Below are 18,966 nucleotides of genomic sequence, written 5' to 3' on the forward strand. Positions count from 1 at the left end.
TGGCTGGCCCATGCCTTTTTTCTTTTTTTAAAGATTTATTTATTTTATGTATATGAGTACTCTGTTGCTATCTTCAGACACACCAGAAGAGAGTATTGAATCCCATTACAGATTGTTGTGAGCCACCATGTGGTTGCTGGGAATTGAACTCAGGACCTCTGGAAGAACAGTCAGTGTTCTTAACCAAGCCATCTCTCCAGTCCATTGATCTCTGTGCCCCTGCATCTCGGTAAGTTCAACATCAGCCTGGTCCATGTAACATGTTCTGGCCCAGCCAGAGTTACAAAGTTAAGACCATATTTCAAAACACAAAACAACAACAAAAATCCTAAACATTTGTCCTGGGTTGACTGGATCAAGCAGATTCTACAAAGGCCTTCTTTTCTCCCACCCTCCGGGAGACTCAGAGATTAACTACTATGAGCATTATTTTCTGGCATAAACATGAAACTGACTGAAAAATCCCCTTTTGTTTCTGTGATCTTAAGCTAGACCACACCAAGTGCCCTTCAAAAGACGTCAAGTGGTCTTCCTAAGTCAAGCCTTTGAGAAGAACCAACTCCCTGACTCACTGCCAAGAAAGAAATGGCTATGAGGACAGGCCTTGAGGAACCAAGAACTCAAGTAAGCTGGATGTCTGAAGTATTGAATCTTTGTTGTATGTGACACTGTCCCCAGGGACAAGACTGGACCTAGAGAGGGCAAAGGACTGGATGGTAAACATGCAACAATAAATGTCACATTGCAGCAAAGGAAGACTTTCAAAATTGGCATGCATCCATACATAGTCACAAGCAGGGAAGCTGGAAAATGTGTAATTAATATTTCTCTACCCTACCCTACTCCCCTCTCTCTGGCCAGATAACTTTTTGTTTTGTTCTGTTTGAAAGATGTATTTATTTTACATATGTATGTGAGTGCACTGTTGCTGTCTTAAGACACACCAGAAGAGGGCATCCGATCCCATTACGGATGGTTGTGAGCCACTATGTGGGTGCTGGGATTTGAACTCAGGACCTCAGAAGAACATTCTTAGCTGCCATTGCTCCAGCCCCAGATCACTTTCTTTTGAGGGTTCCTGTGCATAAAAGCATAGTTTTCAGCAGAACTGTCCTCTACCAGATATATGCCAGTGTGCTCCACGGTCACGTCCGCATCCTCTCGCCCCTTAGTGACAACCAAGACATTTACAATCAAAACTGTCCACATTAAGCATGGTGTAGCATATGCCTTTAATCTCAGGAAGGCAGAGGCAGGCAGATCTGTAAGTTCAAGGGCAACCAGGGCTATCTAGAGACCCTATCTCAAAAAAGAAAAGAAAAAAAACAAGAAAGCAAACAGTGGTAGAAACAATGAACATCAATATCCGACTTACCATACATCCAACATGCCCATAACACACGTGCACATAAAGTAATATATAGTCTTTTTATTTGTTGTTGAGTATCCATTTGTATGTGTTTACCTCTTGATCCAGACTTCTGCCAATAACCTGACTGCTTACGGAATATGAGAAGCTGAGCTAGTGTCCTCTGAACTGTCCTTCGGTAAATGTCTGTTTACACTAACAACAGACCAAAGTTAGATCTGGGGAGCCAGTGGGTTTCGTGGGCTTACTTGCAGAGAGTGTGGGTGACCTCAAAGCAATTGCATCCCTGGGAACTGGCCTGGAATAGACAAGTTCACCATAGCGAAACCTTCCAAAAGTTATCAATCCTATCACTGCCTGAAGCCATGGGCAGTTACAGCAGAATTATACACAGCTGGTTGGAAGTGCAGGTGAGAGTGGCTGGGGTCTCAGGTGAGGGTCCCCGGACCCTTCTTTCCCACTCCTGTGAGTGTCAGTAGTCCGAAGGCTCTTGTGGCTCTCCTAAATTAGTCACAGCTGCTCTAACGAAGAAGGAAGTCGCTTGACTTCTTCCTCTCCGCTCCCCCTCCCATCTGAATCCACAAACCAACAGAAGAGCCAAAGAAAAAGTACAAGAAACATATTGATAGGTGCAGAGCCTCACACAGGAATCCCATGAAAACACAAAACTGGAAGCTATAATATATACACAAAGGATTCGCTTGCCTCTGCCTCCCAAGCATTAAGATTAAAGCTGTTCGCCACCACCCTGCTCACAAAGTAGTTTTTTGTTTTTTGTTTTGCTTTGTTTTGTTTTGGTTTTTTTTTTTAAAAAAAAAAGATTTATTATTTCCTGGAGAGATGATTCAGTTAAGAGCACTGACTGCTCTTCTGAAGGTCCTGAGTTCAAATCCCAGCAACCATATGGTGGCTCACAACCATCCATAATGAGATCTGACGCCCTCTTCTAGGGTGCCTGAAGACAGCTACAGTGTACTCACATATAATAAATAAATACATAAATAAATATATATATATACTGTTGTAATATATATAATAGTATATATAATATATATTATTATATAATAATAATATAATCAGTACATATAATACTAATTATATTATTAGTATAGATATAATTGTATATATAATTATAATTATATAATTAGTATATAATAGTATATATAATATATACTATTATATAATAATAATATATACTGTTGTAATATATTATATATGTAATAGTATATATATACTGTTGCTACAGTGTACTTACATATAATAAATAAATAAATCTTTTTTTATTTATAGATAGATAGATAGATAGATAGATAGATAGATATTTGTTTATAAATACTGTTGCTGTCTTCAGACATACCAGAAGAGGGCATCAAATTCCATTATAGATGGTTGTGAGCCACCATGTAGTTGCTATGAATTGGACTCAGGACCTCTGGCTGGAAGAGCAGTCAGTGCTCTTAACTGTTGAGCCATCTCCCCAGCCCCACCAAGTATTTTTAAGGTTAAAAACATTGCCCTAACAAAGTCTTATGAGACAAAGAACCTCCAACGATAACCACTGAGTTTGATCTGTGCTGTCCACCTACTTACTGCTGGGCATGGGAACTGCCCTCAAAAGTGGTTTATATTCCCAATGATACTCAGGTTGGAGAAAAGCAAGTTTTCCTTTTCAAGGGGTAATCAGTTGGAGATAGCTTCTGTGTTAGGGATGGAGGCCTTGTGTCCACTTCACCTGTCAGAGCTGGGACCCCATGTAGCACAGACCTGTGCAGGCCCTGTGCATGCTGCCACAGTCTCTGTGACTCCATATGTGTGTCGGTACTGCTGTGTTTACATAAGGCCTTCTCCATCCCTGAGGATGGCAACTTCCAAGCTCACGAGATAAATAGAATTTTGCAACAGCTCCTATCACTTGTTTAATGATGTTTATCTCTTGTTTTCCTCAGACATGGATTGAGAAGCAAAGGACCCTAAATCCTGAGCGCAGACAAGAGCCTATGAGTTTATTAGGAGCTGGCACAAATGAGGGGCCACCCCCAGCTGCTCAGTGGCAGTACCTCAGCCTAGTCCCTCCCGGAGCTAGTTGTCTGCCTTTCTCTAATCCCTGCTGGGATGACCGCACATCTCTACCTGCCCCACTCAGATTCCAGGCATTTGTTCCTTGTGATCCCTTTGGGGTCTTCGGGAGCCATGTACCAAGCTCAGGGAACATGCAGACCCCAGAAGCCGTGCAGCAAAGACAGAACCCTGATGCCCCTCTGACTTATATGAATCACTCACCGCAACAGCCAATTGCAGGACAGGGTTTCCCAGGTGCCCAGGCTCCTTTCTATCCTCAGCCTGATGCGCAGCATGAGAACCGACACTCTGAGGACCTCAATGACGTCGACATATCTTATATTATGCAATGGTGGGACAAGGGCCGCCTGGATCTGATTGCAAGATGGAACCCTCAGAAAGAGACATAGTTTGTTCTGTCACCCCATGAGGTTCACCAAAGCCTTAAAAGCCCCTGATGTTCCTCGTCTTATGTGTATCCTCTCCTCAGCATCCAATGAACATGTGTATTAGTTCCACAATAAGGTTATGATTATTACTATAAACATTTGTGCACGTGTGTTTGTGTGGACATTTATTATTATTATTATTATTATTATTATTATTATTATTATTGAATACATGCAACCAGAGTATAAGTGGTGGGTCATGTGATAATTTAGTATGTGTTACTGGGGGCTGGATCTAGACTCTATCACTATATTCTACTCTTAATCTTCTACTGTTTAAGAATTTCATGTGTGCATATAAGTTGATTAAGTCCAATCCCCACTCCCCTGCAATAACAACTTTTTTAAAAAATATATTTATTTATTTATTTATTTATTTATTTATTTATTTATTTATTTATTATATGTAGGTACACTGTAGCTGTCTTCAGACACTCCAGAAGAGGGCATCAGATCTCATTACGGATGCTTGTGAGCCACCATGTGGTTGCTGGGATTTGAACTCAAGACCTTTGGAAGAGCAGTCAGTGCTCTTAACCACTGAGCCATCTCTCCAGCCCCCACAAATTATTTTTAATAATGTTAATTCTTTTTTTTTTAAAGAATAATAATAGAAAGCTTTCCTAGCTGGGTGTTGGCAGGGCAGACCTGTATCTAAGCATTCTGGAGGTTGAAGCAGGAATATTTGGCTACACAGTTCAAAGGCACCTGGGATGAAAGACCCTGTCCCATTGCAATCCAGTGTGGTAGCATTCACCTACAGTGTCAGTATTCTGGAGGTGGAGGTAGGAGGATCAGAACTTCAAGGTCAACTTCAGCTGCATAGCAAGTTCAAGATCAGCATTGGATACATGAAACCCTGTCTCAACCAAACCCTAAAAAAAGGTAAAGAATAATGCACTTAGATAATGCTTTGGTTGCATTTCTGTTGCCATGGTAAAACACTCCAGTCAAGGCAATTTTAAGGAAGAAAGGATATATTCGACTTAAAATTCCAAGTTCTAGTCCAGCTCTGCGGGGAAGTCCAAATAGGAACTTTAAGCAGCTGGTCATATCCATGGTCAAGAATAGAGAGAGCCGGGCGGTGATGGCGCACGCCTGCAATCCCAGCACTCCGGGAGGCAGAGGCAGGTGGATTTCTGAGTTCGAGGCCAGCCTGGTCTACAGAGTGAGTTCCAGGACAGCCAGGGCTACACAGAGAAACCCTGTCTCAAAAAAACCAAATCCAACTCCCCCCCCCCAAAAAAAAAAGAATAGAGAGAATGTTTGGAGAGATGGCTCAGCAGTTATGGACGCTGACTGTTCTTCCACAGGTCCTGCATTCAAATCCCAGCAACAATATGGTGGCTCACAACCATCTATAGTGAGATCTGACGCCCTCTTCTGGAGTGTCTGAAGACAGCTACAATATACTTACATATAATAATAAATCTCCTTCCACCACCACCACCCCCAAAAAAGAGCTGGGCAATGGGCACCTTCCCCTCTAACCTTTCTCTCCTACCTAGTATCTGGGATTGGAAGGGAGGTACAGGTACCCCATAAAATAGTCCAGGCAGGGGTGGCACACACCTTTGATTCCAGCACTTGGGAGGCAGAGGCAGGTGAATTTCTGAGTTCGAGGCCAGCCTGGTCTACAGAATGAATTCCAGGACAGCCAGGGCTACACAGAGAAACCCTGTCTTGAAAAATAAAACAAAATAAGATTAGAGAGAATGCATGCTTACTCATGCTCAGTCTGTCTCTCTCCACTTCATGTAGTCCAGGACCCAAGCCTAGGGGAAGGCGCCACCTATAATGGGCAAATTCCCTACAAACATGCCCAGAAGCCAACCAGATCTAAACAATTCTTTACTGAGCCTCTTCCCAAAAGAATCTAACTTGCATTATCATGTTGACAGTTAAAACTAATGACAATTCAGTTTCACCCTTTCTGTCCCCAAAAGGTTCATGCTTGTCTCATAATGTAAAACACAGTCCAACTTTAAACATATCCATAGTTGGGCTGGAGAGATGGCTCAGTGGTTAAGAGCACTGATTGCTCTTCCAGAGGTCCTGAGTTCAGATCCCAGCAACTACATGGCGGCTCACAACCATTTGTAATGAGGTCCGATGCCCTCTTCTGGTGTGTGTCTGAAGATAGCTACAGTGTACTGATATAAATAAAAAGAAGTAAATCTTTAAAAAAAAAAAAAACCATAGTTTTTGTTGTTGTTTGGATTTGTTTGTTTGTTTGTTTGTTTTTTTTCTGAGACAGGGTTTCTCTGTGTAGCCCTGGCTGTCCTGGAACTCACTCTGAAGACTAGGCCTGCCTCGAACTCAGAAATCCACCTGCCTCTACCTCCCCGAGTGCTGGGATTATAGGCGAGTGCAACCACCACCTGGCTATATCCATGGTTTTAAACAATTACATTTTTAAAAATCTAGTCTTTTAACTGTGAGCCCACTCCTATATAAAAAAAAAAGGGGGGGGGAAAGGAAGACAAAAAAAATACAAGTTATGTATTTCCAAAATTCAATAGCACAGAATAAACATTCTCATTTCAAAATGGAAAAACAGAATGCTAATACTAAAATGATCACATCAAAGCATCTGTGTCCAGCATCTGGACCTTAGATTACACCTAAGTTGGCCGCTCCCATGACTGCCAACTTCTCATTCAGGCAGAGGTTGGTAGTCCCACACCTGCAGCTCTTGGTGGTCAGATGTCCCCATGGTCCTAGGATCTTAATGCAACTGAGGTTTCCCTTTCGCGGCTTTAGTGGACAGCTTTAGTGGACAGCCACATGGCACCTGGTCTCAGCAGTTCTCCATGACATTCTCAGGCTTACATCCTTTGTGCTTTTAAGATCTGAACAATGGTACCTGGACAATGCTTGTGGCATTGCCGGACTGTGCTGCCAGCTGTCAGTGTAGCCAAGCCACAGCTGTATCAGATTCTGTGAGCTGACCTGAAGGAAACACGTGACTATGTAGTTGGGATCTCCACAAGGCGATGCCTCCGAAGAGGTCAGAGATCCTTGACTTCAGAATAGCCTTTCTGTTGTCCCAGTGTAGCACTGGACACTACTTCAGTGGTGCTTCTCTCTCTACTGGCCTGAACGCCAGCCAACCTAGTCTATCATCTTTCAGTTCACCTTTAGTCAGCTTTTCAGGACAAGGGCAGAATGCAACCAGTTTCTTGGCCAAAGCATCACACCATGGCCCTCTAACCCAGTTTCTGATAGAGCCCTTGTTCCTTTAAGAGTAATGACCTAACTGATTCCGTCTGCCGCCACCTCCTGGGACTCTACTTCTATTGAGATTGCAGGCTTAGCACCAATCACACCAGGTTTATTTGGTGCTGAGGACTGAACCCAGAATCTCATTTCTCTGTGTAGCCCTGGCTGTCCTGGAACTCACTCTGTAGACCAGGCTGGCCTCGAACTCAGAAATCCGCCTGCCTCTGCCTTCCAAGTGCTGGGATTAAAGGTGTGTGCCACCACCGCCTGGCTCTTTTTTTATTCGATATATTCTTTTTTTTTTTTAAAGATTTTTTTATTATATGTAGGTACACTGTAGCTGTCTTCATATTCCCCAGAAGAGGGCATCAGATCTCATTACGGATGGTTGTGAGCCTCCAAGTGGTTGTTGGGATTTGAACTCAGCACCTTCGGGAGAGCAGTCAGTGCTCTTAACCACTGAGCCATCTCTCCAGCCCCGATATATTCTTTATTTACATTTCAAGTGATTTTCCCTTTCCTGGATCCCTACTCCCCCAAAGTTCCATAAGCCCTCTTCCCTCCCCCTGTTCCCCAAATCACCCCTTCCCAATTCCCTGTCCTAGTACTTCCCTACACTGCTGCACTGACCCTTTCCAGGACCAGGGGCCACTCCTTCCTTCTTCTTGGACCTCATTTGATATGTGCATTGTGTCTTGGGTATTCCAAGCTTCTAGGCTAATATCCATTTACCAGTGAGTGCATACCATGAGTGTTCTTTTGAGACTGGGTTACCTCACTTAGGATGATGTTCTCCAGTTCCATCCATTTGTCTAAGAATTTCATGAATTCATTGTTCTAATGGCTGATTAGTACTCCATTGTGTATATATACCACATTTTCTGTATCCATTCCTCCGTTGAGGGACATCTGGGTTCTTTCCAGCTTCTGGCTATTATAAATAGGGCGGCTATGAACATAGTGGAGCATGTATCCTTATCATATTCTGGGGAATCTTCTGGGTATATGCCCAGGAGTGGTATAGCAGGGGTTTTTTGAGACAGGGTTTCTCTGTATAGCCCTGGCTGTCCTGGAATTCACTCTGTAGACCAGGCTGGCCTCAAACTCAGAAATCTGCCTGCCTCTGCTTCCCAAGTGCTGGGATTAACGGCATGCGCCACCACTGCCCAGCCCTGTGTTAACTCTTAAGGGAATGGATGGTGGTATGCTTCTGTTCCTTACAATCAGGCTTCCTGCTAGATGATACCCTTAGTCTTCCTAGCAGTTCAGAAAACTGTGTTTCCATCCATCCAGAAATACAATTCAGATCCCGTTATTTTAACCAACAAGCAAAGTCCTGCTGTTTTGTTCCCTCATTCATAAGGTGCCGGTCAAGAGGGAAAAGTTCATCCTCATCAAACTTCAAGCCAAATAATTTACTTTTCAAAAACAAAACAAACCATTGGTGGTGGTGGTGGTGAGGGCTCGGTGGTGGATCTCTATGAGTTAGAGGCCAGTCAGGGTTATAGTGAGTTCCAGGCCAACCAAGCCTTTATGGTGAGACCAAAACTAAAATAAAACTTTAGGGTGGGAATGTGTGTGTCACTGTCAGAAGACAAGTGTAGGGACTCGGTTCTCTTCTTCCACCATATGGGATCCAGGAATCAAATGCAGGTCATCAGACTTGGCAAGTACTGTCTTCATCCACTGAGCCATCTCGCCAGCCTCAGGTCTGCTGATTTCTAACTGGCAGCCTTGAGGATGTATCCTTATCATATTCTGGGGAATCTTCTGGGTATATGCCCAGGACTTCCTGGGAGATGGGAGAAGCTGAAATCCGGGGACTCTTTTAGGGTGGAGTACTAGGGCAACACAGAAGAGACTTGGTCCTCAGGCACTGTCTTAAGGTTTTACTACTGAGAACAGACACCATGGCCAAGGCAACTCTTATAAGGACAACACTTAATTGGGGCTGGCTTACAGGTGCAGAGGTTCAGTTTATTATCATCAAGGTGGGAGCATGGCAGCATCCAGGCAGGCATGGTGCAGGAGGAGCTGAGAGTTCTACATTTTCATCTGAAGGCAGCTAGGATGGGGGTGGGGAGGTAGCGGGGTTAAAGCCCACGCCCACAGTGACATACCTGCTTCAACAAGGCCACACTTACTCCACCAAGGCCACACCTCCTACTAGTGCCGCTCTCTGAGCCAAACATATCCAAACCATCACAGGCACCAAGCAGCAGATACCCAGTCTCCTTCCACCAAGGTCCTCTAGAAGAGTCATCAGCGTGTGCTCTGATAAGGATGTCTTGTCACTACACCTGCAGGTCCCCAAGCTGTAGAACACACCTCTGGGGAGTAAGTGTTTAGTGAAGAGCCCGCCAAAGCAGAAAGCTAATACACCGTGGGTGCCATTTGGGTTTTCTTAGATTTCTGTCAGGCATGTTCCTGACTGACAGTCCTTACTTTGTGTGTGTGAATATTGGGGGGCAGGGTAGTGATAGGATTCAGATTCATCTGATTCATCTGCACAACCACTCAGTAGAAAACCCAAGAGCTCTAGGGTTTCCATTGCTGTTAAAACACCATGAACAAAACAGCTTGGTGAAGAGCAGGGTTTACTTTAGTTTACAGTTTGCAGTTCATCATCCATGGAGGGCAGGGCAGGAACTGACGTGGAGATCGTCAAGGAGTGCTGCTTACTGGTTTCCTCAGCCTGCTTTCTTAAACCATCCTAGACCACCTGCCCAGTGATGGTACCACTCCCAGAGGGCTGGAGCCTCCCACACCAATCATTAATCAAGAACACGTCCTACAGGCTGGCCTACGTGCCAATCTGATGGAGGCATTCTGTCAAGGCTCCCTCTTCACATATAGCTCTGGGTTTGTGTCAGTTTGACAAAAAGCATCCAGCACACCGGGAAACCTAACAAATCTTTGCCGCTGTTTCTTCAGACCTCTGGTACCTGGAAGGCACAGACTTTAAGGGTCAGGGATGCAGTCCATAATCTGGCAGGCTAGTTCCAGTTCTGGTCATATGGGGTTGTGGAGTGACATTGATGGCAGTCAAGGGGACTTAAACCTCAGGAGATCAAATCAGGAGTTCACCCTTGGAGAAATGTTATGGCCTCTGATTATGCCCCTATTCCCAATTCCTATGTTGAAAACCCTTAGAACTTCAAAAGTCGCTGTACTGTGTATTTAAGATGGTAACTGGGCTGGTGAGATGGCTCAGCGGCTAAGAGCACTGGCTGCTCTTCCAGAGGTCATGAGTTCAAATCCTACAACCACATGGTGGCTCACAACCATCTGTAATGGGATCTGGCGCCCTCTTCAGGCCTGCGGATGTATATGTAACAGAGCACTCATACATTAAATAAGTAAATAAAATAAAATTAAAAAAAAGATGGTAACTAATGTAAAATGAAGCCATTAAGATAGGCCCTATTTGAGCCGGGTGTGGTGGCGCACGCCTGTAATCCCAGCACTTGGGAGGCAGAGGCAGGCGGATTTATGAGTTCAAGGCCAGCCTGGTCTACAGAGTGAGTTCCAGGACAGCCAGGACTACACAGGGGAACCCTGTCTTGAAAAACCAAAAAAAAAAAGATAGGCCTTATTCCAATCTAATAGGCTGTCTTTTAAAAAGAAACTAAGAGACACAGTCAGAGGGCATCTGACAGTTGAGAAAAGGAACCAAACCTTTCCACAGCTTGATCCTGTGATCCTGGGCTTGAAGCCTCCAGAACTGAGAAACAAATCAAATTTCTGTTGTTGGGGTTTCTTTTTTGGATGGTCTTTTTTTTTTTTTTATAAGAAAGGGTTTCTCTATTTAGCACTGGTTGTCCTAGAACTCCCTCTGTAGATCTAGCCTGGAGCTTGGAGATCCACCTGCCTTTGCCTCCCAAGTGCTGGGACTAAAAGTAGGCGCCAGAAATGTGCCCAGCATATTTCTGTTGTTTAATCCATCTAATCTGTAGTATGTTTAGTCGACACCAGCAAACTAAGAGAAGAGGCAGTGGTGGGCATCACAAGACAGACTGCGAGGTTAGGAGAGAAGACTGGGTCTGGGGACTTATTACTGGTGAGAGAGTAAAAACTCATCCCTAGAGACACAAGTAGAAAAACAGTGCTATTTTTAATCAGGGTTTTCCAGAGGAACAGAACCAATAAGATGAATATGGATCATACCAGGCCCTTTAGTAGACTGACTTAGACAATGAGGGCAGGCTGGTCCAACAGTGCCCAGAACCCACCCTGTGGCTGGCTGCTCAATCCATACACCTGGGTCTCAGCAGTCTTCATCTGAAGCTGTAGGCCCGGAGGACTCCTTGGAGAGCCCACAGACTTCAGTCCACTGTGGGAGGCTGAATAAGCAGCGTTCTCATGGCAACAGCAAGAGCAACAATGGCTGGCGTACATGCGTTGGTCAGCGAGAAACCAAGGCAGGCAAATGAAGCAGCAGTTTGCCATTCCCCAAGCCTATGCATATCCTGGACCACTACAGGGGAAGGTGTTCTCCACACTGAGTGAGGGCCTTTTCTCTTTGGTTAATCCTTCCCAGAAATGACCTCGCAAACCAACCCACGTATGGCTCTGGGTTGATTCCAGAGGCAATGAAGTTGACGATCCAGATTAAGGTGTCATGATATATAATACATAGTAAGTTGTAAACTGCTTTGTGTTTTGGTTTATATGCCTTTTAAGATCTCTGCACAGTACTTGACAAAACTAGGATTTTAGCTCTGTAAAACCAGTAGATGGCAAATTTGCTAAGGTCTAAACATAATAAATGATATATTTAAGACAGCAATTTTTTTGTTTATTTGTTTGGGTTTTGGTTTTTAGAGATAGGGTTTCTCTGTGTAGCCTTGGCTGTCCTGGAACTCACTGTGTAGACCAGGCTGGCCTCGAACTCAGGAAACTACCTACCAAGTAGTTTTAAAGAAGTTTGATGGGATTAAAGGTGTGTGCCACCACTGTCTGGCTTATTAATTCTAAAATGAAAATTTACCTAAATTGTTTCCTATATAAAATCAAAGAAAACACTTGTTGGCAAGATTCAAACACTAAATTATATTTATTTTCAATGACAAAAACAACACAGCAAAGTGGACCAATCCACTAAATTTTAAGTTTGGCATAATTTTCAGCAGAAAACTTATGTTCCATAAAATTTTAAACAACATATCACAATTAATGGTATCTAACCAACACTGTCTCAGAATAGCTACAAGGGTAAAACACAAACTTATAGCACAGAGTTTTAATAATTGTGTGTGTGTGTGTATGTGTGTGTGTGTGTGTAACTTTGAGTCTTGACTGGGAAGTCTGTATAAGATATCTTTTATAATGCTGAAAGGGTGCAAGCTCCTACAAGCCCAGGCCTCCGTTCACACAGAGTGAATGCTAGGTCAACAAATCCATGCTATAGAGTCTTAACTCAGAACTCAAAAAGCAACAGTCAAGGAAGGAGAAGAGATTACACAGACTGTTAGCAAGATGACTGAGGGGTTTTTCAACAGTAAACACAGAGCTTCCCTGGGAATGGGAGAGTTTGGGACAGTCCATGTACAAGCTCTGCAGTTAATTCTTATTTCTAGAATCTTGGCTTGGGACCCTCCATCTAAAGCAACTTCTGCCAAAAGACCAGAGGCTACTCACTCACCAAGTCAAATGCCCTTTCATTTCCAACCGTGACTTTGTCACTTGTTTCCTGTCACTTGTATAGCAGGGGACACATTCCAACCAAGGATGACTACTACACAGACCAACCTCTCTGGCTTAGGTTTGCCTACCATAAACATGGGATACTTGCCACAGACGGCTCTAATTACAGTTTCTTTTGTTTTTATCCTGCTACATTACACTGCTTGGCTATTGAACCTGGGGTCACAGAGCAGCAGCATGGGTCGGTGTCAGTTGTCACAGATGCCACACCATAACCTGCCACATCTTTTCCATCATCTTATTTCTTTCGGAAATCTATTCTCCGAGCAACATTCTGAGCTCCAAACTTTTTGACCAGTGCATTTCTCGTGTCATCATCGTCCTTCTGCAAATCTAAGTCATCTTGTCGGCACCAAATTGGATAACCATCAGGTCTCCGTCCCGACTCTAAGAAAGAGGAAGTGGCCTCCAGCTCACCACTGTTTTTCAGCAAGGCCTGTGTAACTGTTGAGAGATCCAAGTTAAACTTTTCCATTAGCTGCCGGATGATCTTAATGGCAGCTCCCACCTCTTGTGTAGATACTTTTGGTTCCTCTTCCTCCTCGTCTGGCTGTGTTTCTGAATCTTCCTCAGGTGTGGGTGGATCACCATCACACATCGTTATATGTATTTCAAAGTCAGGGCTCTCATCCACCTATAAAGAATCGGGAAGGAGAGCGCAGTTTTGTTTTAGTAAGCTTTGAACTCTTGCAACATGGATCCCCCAACTGCACTCCCTGCTCTTCACACACCGTCACCCACCCGGGCTCCCTCAGTTCCTCTCATGTGTATTTATCCATGCTGACACGTGTACAGATATGCATGTGGATGGTACATGGAAGGGCAGAATGGTGTGCACACCTACACATATATACTTAACTGATTAAACTATGGAATGTATGCATGTGTGTGAGAGAGAACATGTGTAACCTGTATGACATTGGATCACTTATTAAATGCCTGACTTCACTTGCAGATGTGAAATTCCATAAAAACAGGAACCAGGCGTGCTGTGCTCATCCCCGAAGCCTGGAACTAAGTCCTCCATTGCTGTATGGGTCTATTAGGGTTTCCAAGCTATCGACATTTAGGCATACCATAAAGCACGTTATATGAGAGCTGAGTCTAAGAACTACTGAATTTGACAGTTGATAGGAAATCAACAACTCATCAAATAACAACATGCAAACTACAAAACACAATAAACCATTAGTTCTGGCGGTCAACAATAGTCATTCAGTCACTATCTATACAAACTTAATTTTCTGCTTTTATACTAAATACTAGATGGGTGTGGTGATACATCCCTGTAATCCCAGCATTCCTGGCTAAGAAAGATCACCCAAAACTTCAGGGCAGTTTAGGCTGTACAGGGAGACAATGTTTCATGTAGCCTAGATGGCCTTGAATTTGCTTTGTAGCAAAGAATGATCTTTAACTTTTCCCCCTTTTTGAATTAATTTTTTTAGAATTATTATTTTATGTGTATGAGTATTTTGCCTGCACATCTGTATGTGTACCATGTACATGCCTGATGCCCACAAAAGTCATAAGAGGGCAATAGGTACCTGAATCTGGAGATATGGGTGTTGGGAATCAAACCTGGGTCCTCTGCAGGAGCAACAGTGCTCTAACCCTCTAAGGCCACTTTCCCGCCCTTACCTGTAACTTCTGAGTCCTTTCTTTTGTGCTCTATTTATAGGCATGGACCACCACAATCACTGAGGTAGGTTTTTTGTTTTGTTTTGTTTTGTTTTAATTTTAGACAAAGTAGCTCAGGGAAGCTTCAGAGATGATACAGCCAAGGACCACCCTGAACTCCTGCTTTCTTCTCTTAAGTGCTGGGGTCACAGACCAACACCACCTTGGCAGGCTGGCCAGAATCTTTAAGAAGAAAGGGCGGAATGTGACTTGGAGTGTAGTTCAGTCTCAGAGCATGTGCAGCTCTGGATTGAGGCCTCAGTTCTAGGGGAAAATGCATTTAGGCAGGGCGTGAAGGCCAGCCTGGAAGGGAAGGAAGTAAGGAAGGCAGGAGGGAACAAAAAACTGAATCATAACCTCTTTTTATTTTTTTTTTTCTGTTTTGTTTTTTTCCAAGACAGGATATCACTGTGTAGCTCTGGCTGTCCTGGAACTCACTTATGTAGACCAGGCTAGCTTGGAACTCAGAGATCCACCTGTGTCTCTCCCAAACACTAGGATAAATGCACATGCCACTGTATATGCCACTTTCTTTTGTGTTAATTCAGGGCCAGCAAGATGGCTGGGCAGGTAAAGGCACCTGCCACCAGGCCTGATACTTTATTCTCTGGTTTTATTTAGTTTATTTTCTGGGCTCTACATGGTAGAAGAAGAGGACGGAGTTACTATCCAATAAATAAAATTGTAATAAAAATCTTAAATTTTTTAAAAAATTTAATTCATAAGATCTTTAGTCTTAGAGAAGATACATTAATATAATTTGGATAAAAAAATAAGTCATCATCATCATTTTGTAGCAATGGCCTTTATCAAAAGCTATTATTGTAGGATTCCAGCAACATATTCAAAGACAGATTAAATATAAAAGAACAAGAATATCTCCTAAGTTCTAAGCACAGAGAAACTATAAAAGTTAGATTTATGGGCTGGAGAGATGACTCAGAGGTTAAGAGCACTGACTACTCTTCTAGAGGTTCTGAGTTTAAATCCCAACAACCACATGGTGGCTCACAACCATCTGTAATGAGATCTGACTCCCTCTTCTGGGGTTTCTGAAGACAACGACAGTGTACTTATATATAATAAATAGGCCGGAGCGGGTGGAGGTGGGTTTATGCTCGTAAGAAGCATAAGCACATTCTAAAACAACCAAATAAAAACAGTTTTGTGAAAGCACGTACGTGTTCAAAGCAAGATACTTTAAACTGTTAAAAATTAACTGTTCTGTGCCACACATCTTTAATTTCAGCACTCAGAAGGCTGAGGCAGGCAGATCTGTCAGTTTGAGGTCAGTCTGATCTACATATAGATTCCAAGCTGCCCATGGCTACATAGTGGGACTCTGTCTCAAAGCAAAAAATAAAATAAAATAAAATTGTCCCTATTCAGTGTTATTATTTTTCTCCCTCAACTACTTATACTATCCTGCCAAATACTAAAGGCTTTGTAAAGCCTAAAGCCAGATCCCATATATTCCTCTCCTCTTCTCTCTTGTGGGAGGACCGAAAGCACCGTTTAATAAGCAAACAGAACGGAGGCAGGGGAGGAAGAGAGCAGACTGAGCTAAGATACCACGGCCTCTCCGAACTCCCGCGTGGCTTCCTCAAACAGCTTGCTGACGGCCTCTCCATTCTCCTTGGTCTCTCCCTTCACGCACTCCTCCTCAGGCAAGTCTGGCGTCCTCTTGTTCTGTGGCTCTGTTAAAGAAAAGAACAGCAGATCAACAGAGCTCATTGCATAGACCATCTGCATCAGGTCTGTGCATGCAGATTTTCTTCTTTTAGAAAATTCCTCCTTATTATGCAGAAGTGTATGAAGAACACATGATACACATACTCAATAATTCTCACACTTGTTTCCAAAAATAACCAGTAATCCCAGGAGCGCGACGCAGGAAAATTTTAAGAGGCTAGTCTGGGACTCTAAATGAGTTCTAGGCCAAATGAAATAATCAATGAGGACACGATGATTTTTATTTATTTATTTTTTTTGAGACAGGGTTTCTCTGTGTAGCCCTGGCTGTCCCGGAACTCACTCTGTAGACCAGGCTGGCCTTAAACTCAGAAATCCGCCTGCCTCTGCCTCACAGATTACAGGCGTGCAGCACCACCGCCCAGCAGGACATGATGATTTTAGGCATGGTGGAGATTTATTGTAGATATGAGGGAGAGGCATTTTGAAGGGTCCAGAATAAACTGGGCAATGAGAGGAGAGAGGCAGGGAGAGAGGGAAGAAGGGAGAGGGAAAAGAAGAGGGAGGAGGGAAAGGATGGGGAGCAAAGAGAGAACCTGGGAACCTGGAGAGCAAGAGCCTGGCATAGGCAAAAGAGTACACTGTTGCTATTTTCAGACACACCAGGAGAGGGCGTCAGATCCCATTAAGGATGGCTGTGAGCAGTCGAGCGGTGGTGGTGAACGCCTGTAATCCCAGCACTCTGGGAGGCAGAGGCAGGAGGATTTCTGAGTTCGAGGCCAGCCTGATCTACAGAGTGAGTTCCAGGACAGCCAGGGCTATACAGAGAAACCCTGTCTCGAAAAAACCAAAAACAAACAAACAAAAAATGGTTGTGAGCTAGGACTTGAACTCAGGACCTTTGGAAGAGCAATTAATGCTCTTAACCTCTGAGCCACCTCTCCAGCCCCCAAAACCAAAATTTTTAAGCATGCTGAACTAGTGAAATAGATTTTACCTCCCCAGACACTTCCCCTCCCATTCCCCACCCCCCACCAAATAGAGGGAGAAAACATGCCTTTTAATCAAAAATGTCTGTCATTTAAGCTGTCAATACTGGTTACAGATAAGGCAGCTATCTTTGGCAGGCATGGTGGCTCAACTGTGTAATTCCAGCACTCTAGAGACTGAGGTAAGAGGATTGCCTAGACTTGGGAGGCAGACTGGCTGCCTCAAAAACAAACTTACAACACGACTTAAATAGAAAAGCAACACTTTTGTACTAATATACTAACTATAACCAGATTTCTATCTCAAGTGCTTAGAAATTCACCTCACCTGAGGACGAGCACAAAGCAACCTTCCTTTCTATATGGAATTCTATATGGAAGTACATTCTATTAAACCAAAATACAGAAATAAACTCATCTGCCATGCCATTCACATAGTTTATATTGAATAAGACCAGAATATAGGCAGCATCTTAAAAAGAACAGCCAGGGGCTTTTTCTAAGGGGGTCGGGGGGAAGAAGGAGGAGGAGGAGGAGGAGAAGGAGAGGAAGAAGAGTTGGGAAGGAGAAAAGAAGAGGAAAAAGGAAGGAAAAGAGAGGGAGAGGAGAGAGAGAAGAAAGGGAAAACCATCTTTGAAAATCTCTGAAAACAGAAACAGGTTACCCTGTTACCTTCTGGAGAAAAACTAGGTAGTTGGTGGGTAGGAAGGGTGCAAGATTTTCATATATACTGTACTGTGTTCCTTTTGAACACAGAGCCGTTTTTGTAAACTAGTTCCTGAGCCGTAGTCCCAGAGGCTGAGGCAGGAGAACATTTCAGCTACAGAGTTTGGGGGATGACAGCCTGGGCGACACAGAGAGATCTGACCCAAGTTGCCCGGCCTCCCAAACCAATCAATGAACTAACATCCAGTCAATGGCAAGCAAAAGTTAATAAGAAGATAAATTAAAACAAGAGAGAAGGGATAAGAGGAAACTGTGCACTTTGGCTTCAACAGAGAAGGGCAGAGCTTTGACACAGGCAGCGCCAAAAAGGACGCTGATGGGCAGGCAGGCAGCCCCGCCCCCCAGCCTCACCTCCGCTATCCGCGGCCTCGGGGTCCTGCTCTGCCTTGCGTTTGAGCTTTTGGGAGGACGGGCTAACGGGAGCGTCCCCGAGCAGGTACTTGTGCTCCTGGCCCCGTAGGTGCTTGAGGTAGCGGTCCTTGAGCGACTGCCAGGAGTGCTGCGTGAGCGAGCTCTTCTCCATCGCTTTCCACAAGGCGTTGCCTGTGACCGAGCTGGGCGAACGGGCGTTTTCCTTCACGTAGGTCAGGATGGCCACATCGTCCGCGTCAGTGTAGGCAATACGCCCGGTCAGGAGCTCCGGCTCCGGTTCCGTGGAGCCCTCGGCCGAAGCCCCGGGCTTGGGGTCGGACGCCTGCTCCGTCAGGCCCAGCCGATAGGCCTCCAGTTCCAGCTTCTCGTTGCGCTCCACGCAGTCTAGAATGTACTGCGTGGAGATGAAGTCGCCCGAAGCCTCGGCCAGCGCCTCCCCGGGCTGGGCTAGCAGCACGGCCCCGGGCTCCTGCACCCGACACACGGTGCCGCCGCCGTGCAGGATGAGCGTCGACAGCCGGCGCTTGGCCGAGCTGGGCCGCACGTAAAACGACATGGCGCTGCCGTCTTCTCTCACGAACAGAGTGGAGGAGTGAGTGGGCCCATTGGGGTCTTTACCCAGATCCATTGCCTCCGCCATACCTGTCGCTCCGCTGTCCAAGAAAAGCGCAGGAACAACGCCGCGGAGATTGATTTACCACCT

The 18,966-nt window shown here is 44.5% G+C and overlaps 1 protein-coding gene across 1 annotated transcript; it reads right to left on the reverse strand.

The window, feature by feature from the left end:
• Positions 1–12,135: 12,135 nt before the first annotated feature.
• Terf2ip (TERF2 interacting protein) lies at positions 12,136–18,960 on the reverse strand. The gene is made up of 3 exons (XM_052166320.1): positions 18,243–18,960; positions 16,057–16,181; positions 12,136–13,438 (listed from the first exon to the last, which is right to left on the reverse strand). The coding sequence occupies exons 1-3, from the start codon at positions 18,901–18,903 to the stop codon at positions 13,043–13,045; spliced, it is 1,182 nt and encodes a 393-aa protein (XP_052022280.1). The 5' UTR covers positions 18,904–18,960; the 3' UTR covers positions 12,136–13,042.
• Positions 18,961–18,966: the final 6 nt, after the last annotated feature.

The sequence above is a fragment of the Apodemus sylvaticus genome, chromosome 21, assembly GCF_947179515.1.
Source record: "Apodemus sylvaticus chromosome 21, mApoSyl1.1, whole genome shotgun sequence".
Classification (NCBI taxonomy): Eukaryota; Metazoa; Chordata; class Mammalia; order Rodentia; family Muridae; genus Apodemus; species Apodemus sylvaticus.

Excerpts from the sequence above, each read along its gene's own strand:
- Terf2ip (XM_052166320.1), bottom strand. The coding sequence starts at position 18,903 with ATGGCGGAGGCAATGGATCTGGGTAAAGACCCCAATGGGCCCACTCAC. Across the intron at positions 16,182-18,242 it reads CGAGGCCGCGGATAGCGGAG|AGCCACAGAACAAGAGGACG; the intron begins GTGAGGCTGGGG and ends TTTCTTTAACAG. Across the intron at positions 13,439-16,056 it reads GGGAGTTCGGAGAGGCCGTG|GTGGATGAGAGCCCTGACTT; the intron begins GTATCTTAGCTC and ends GATTCTTTATAG.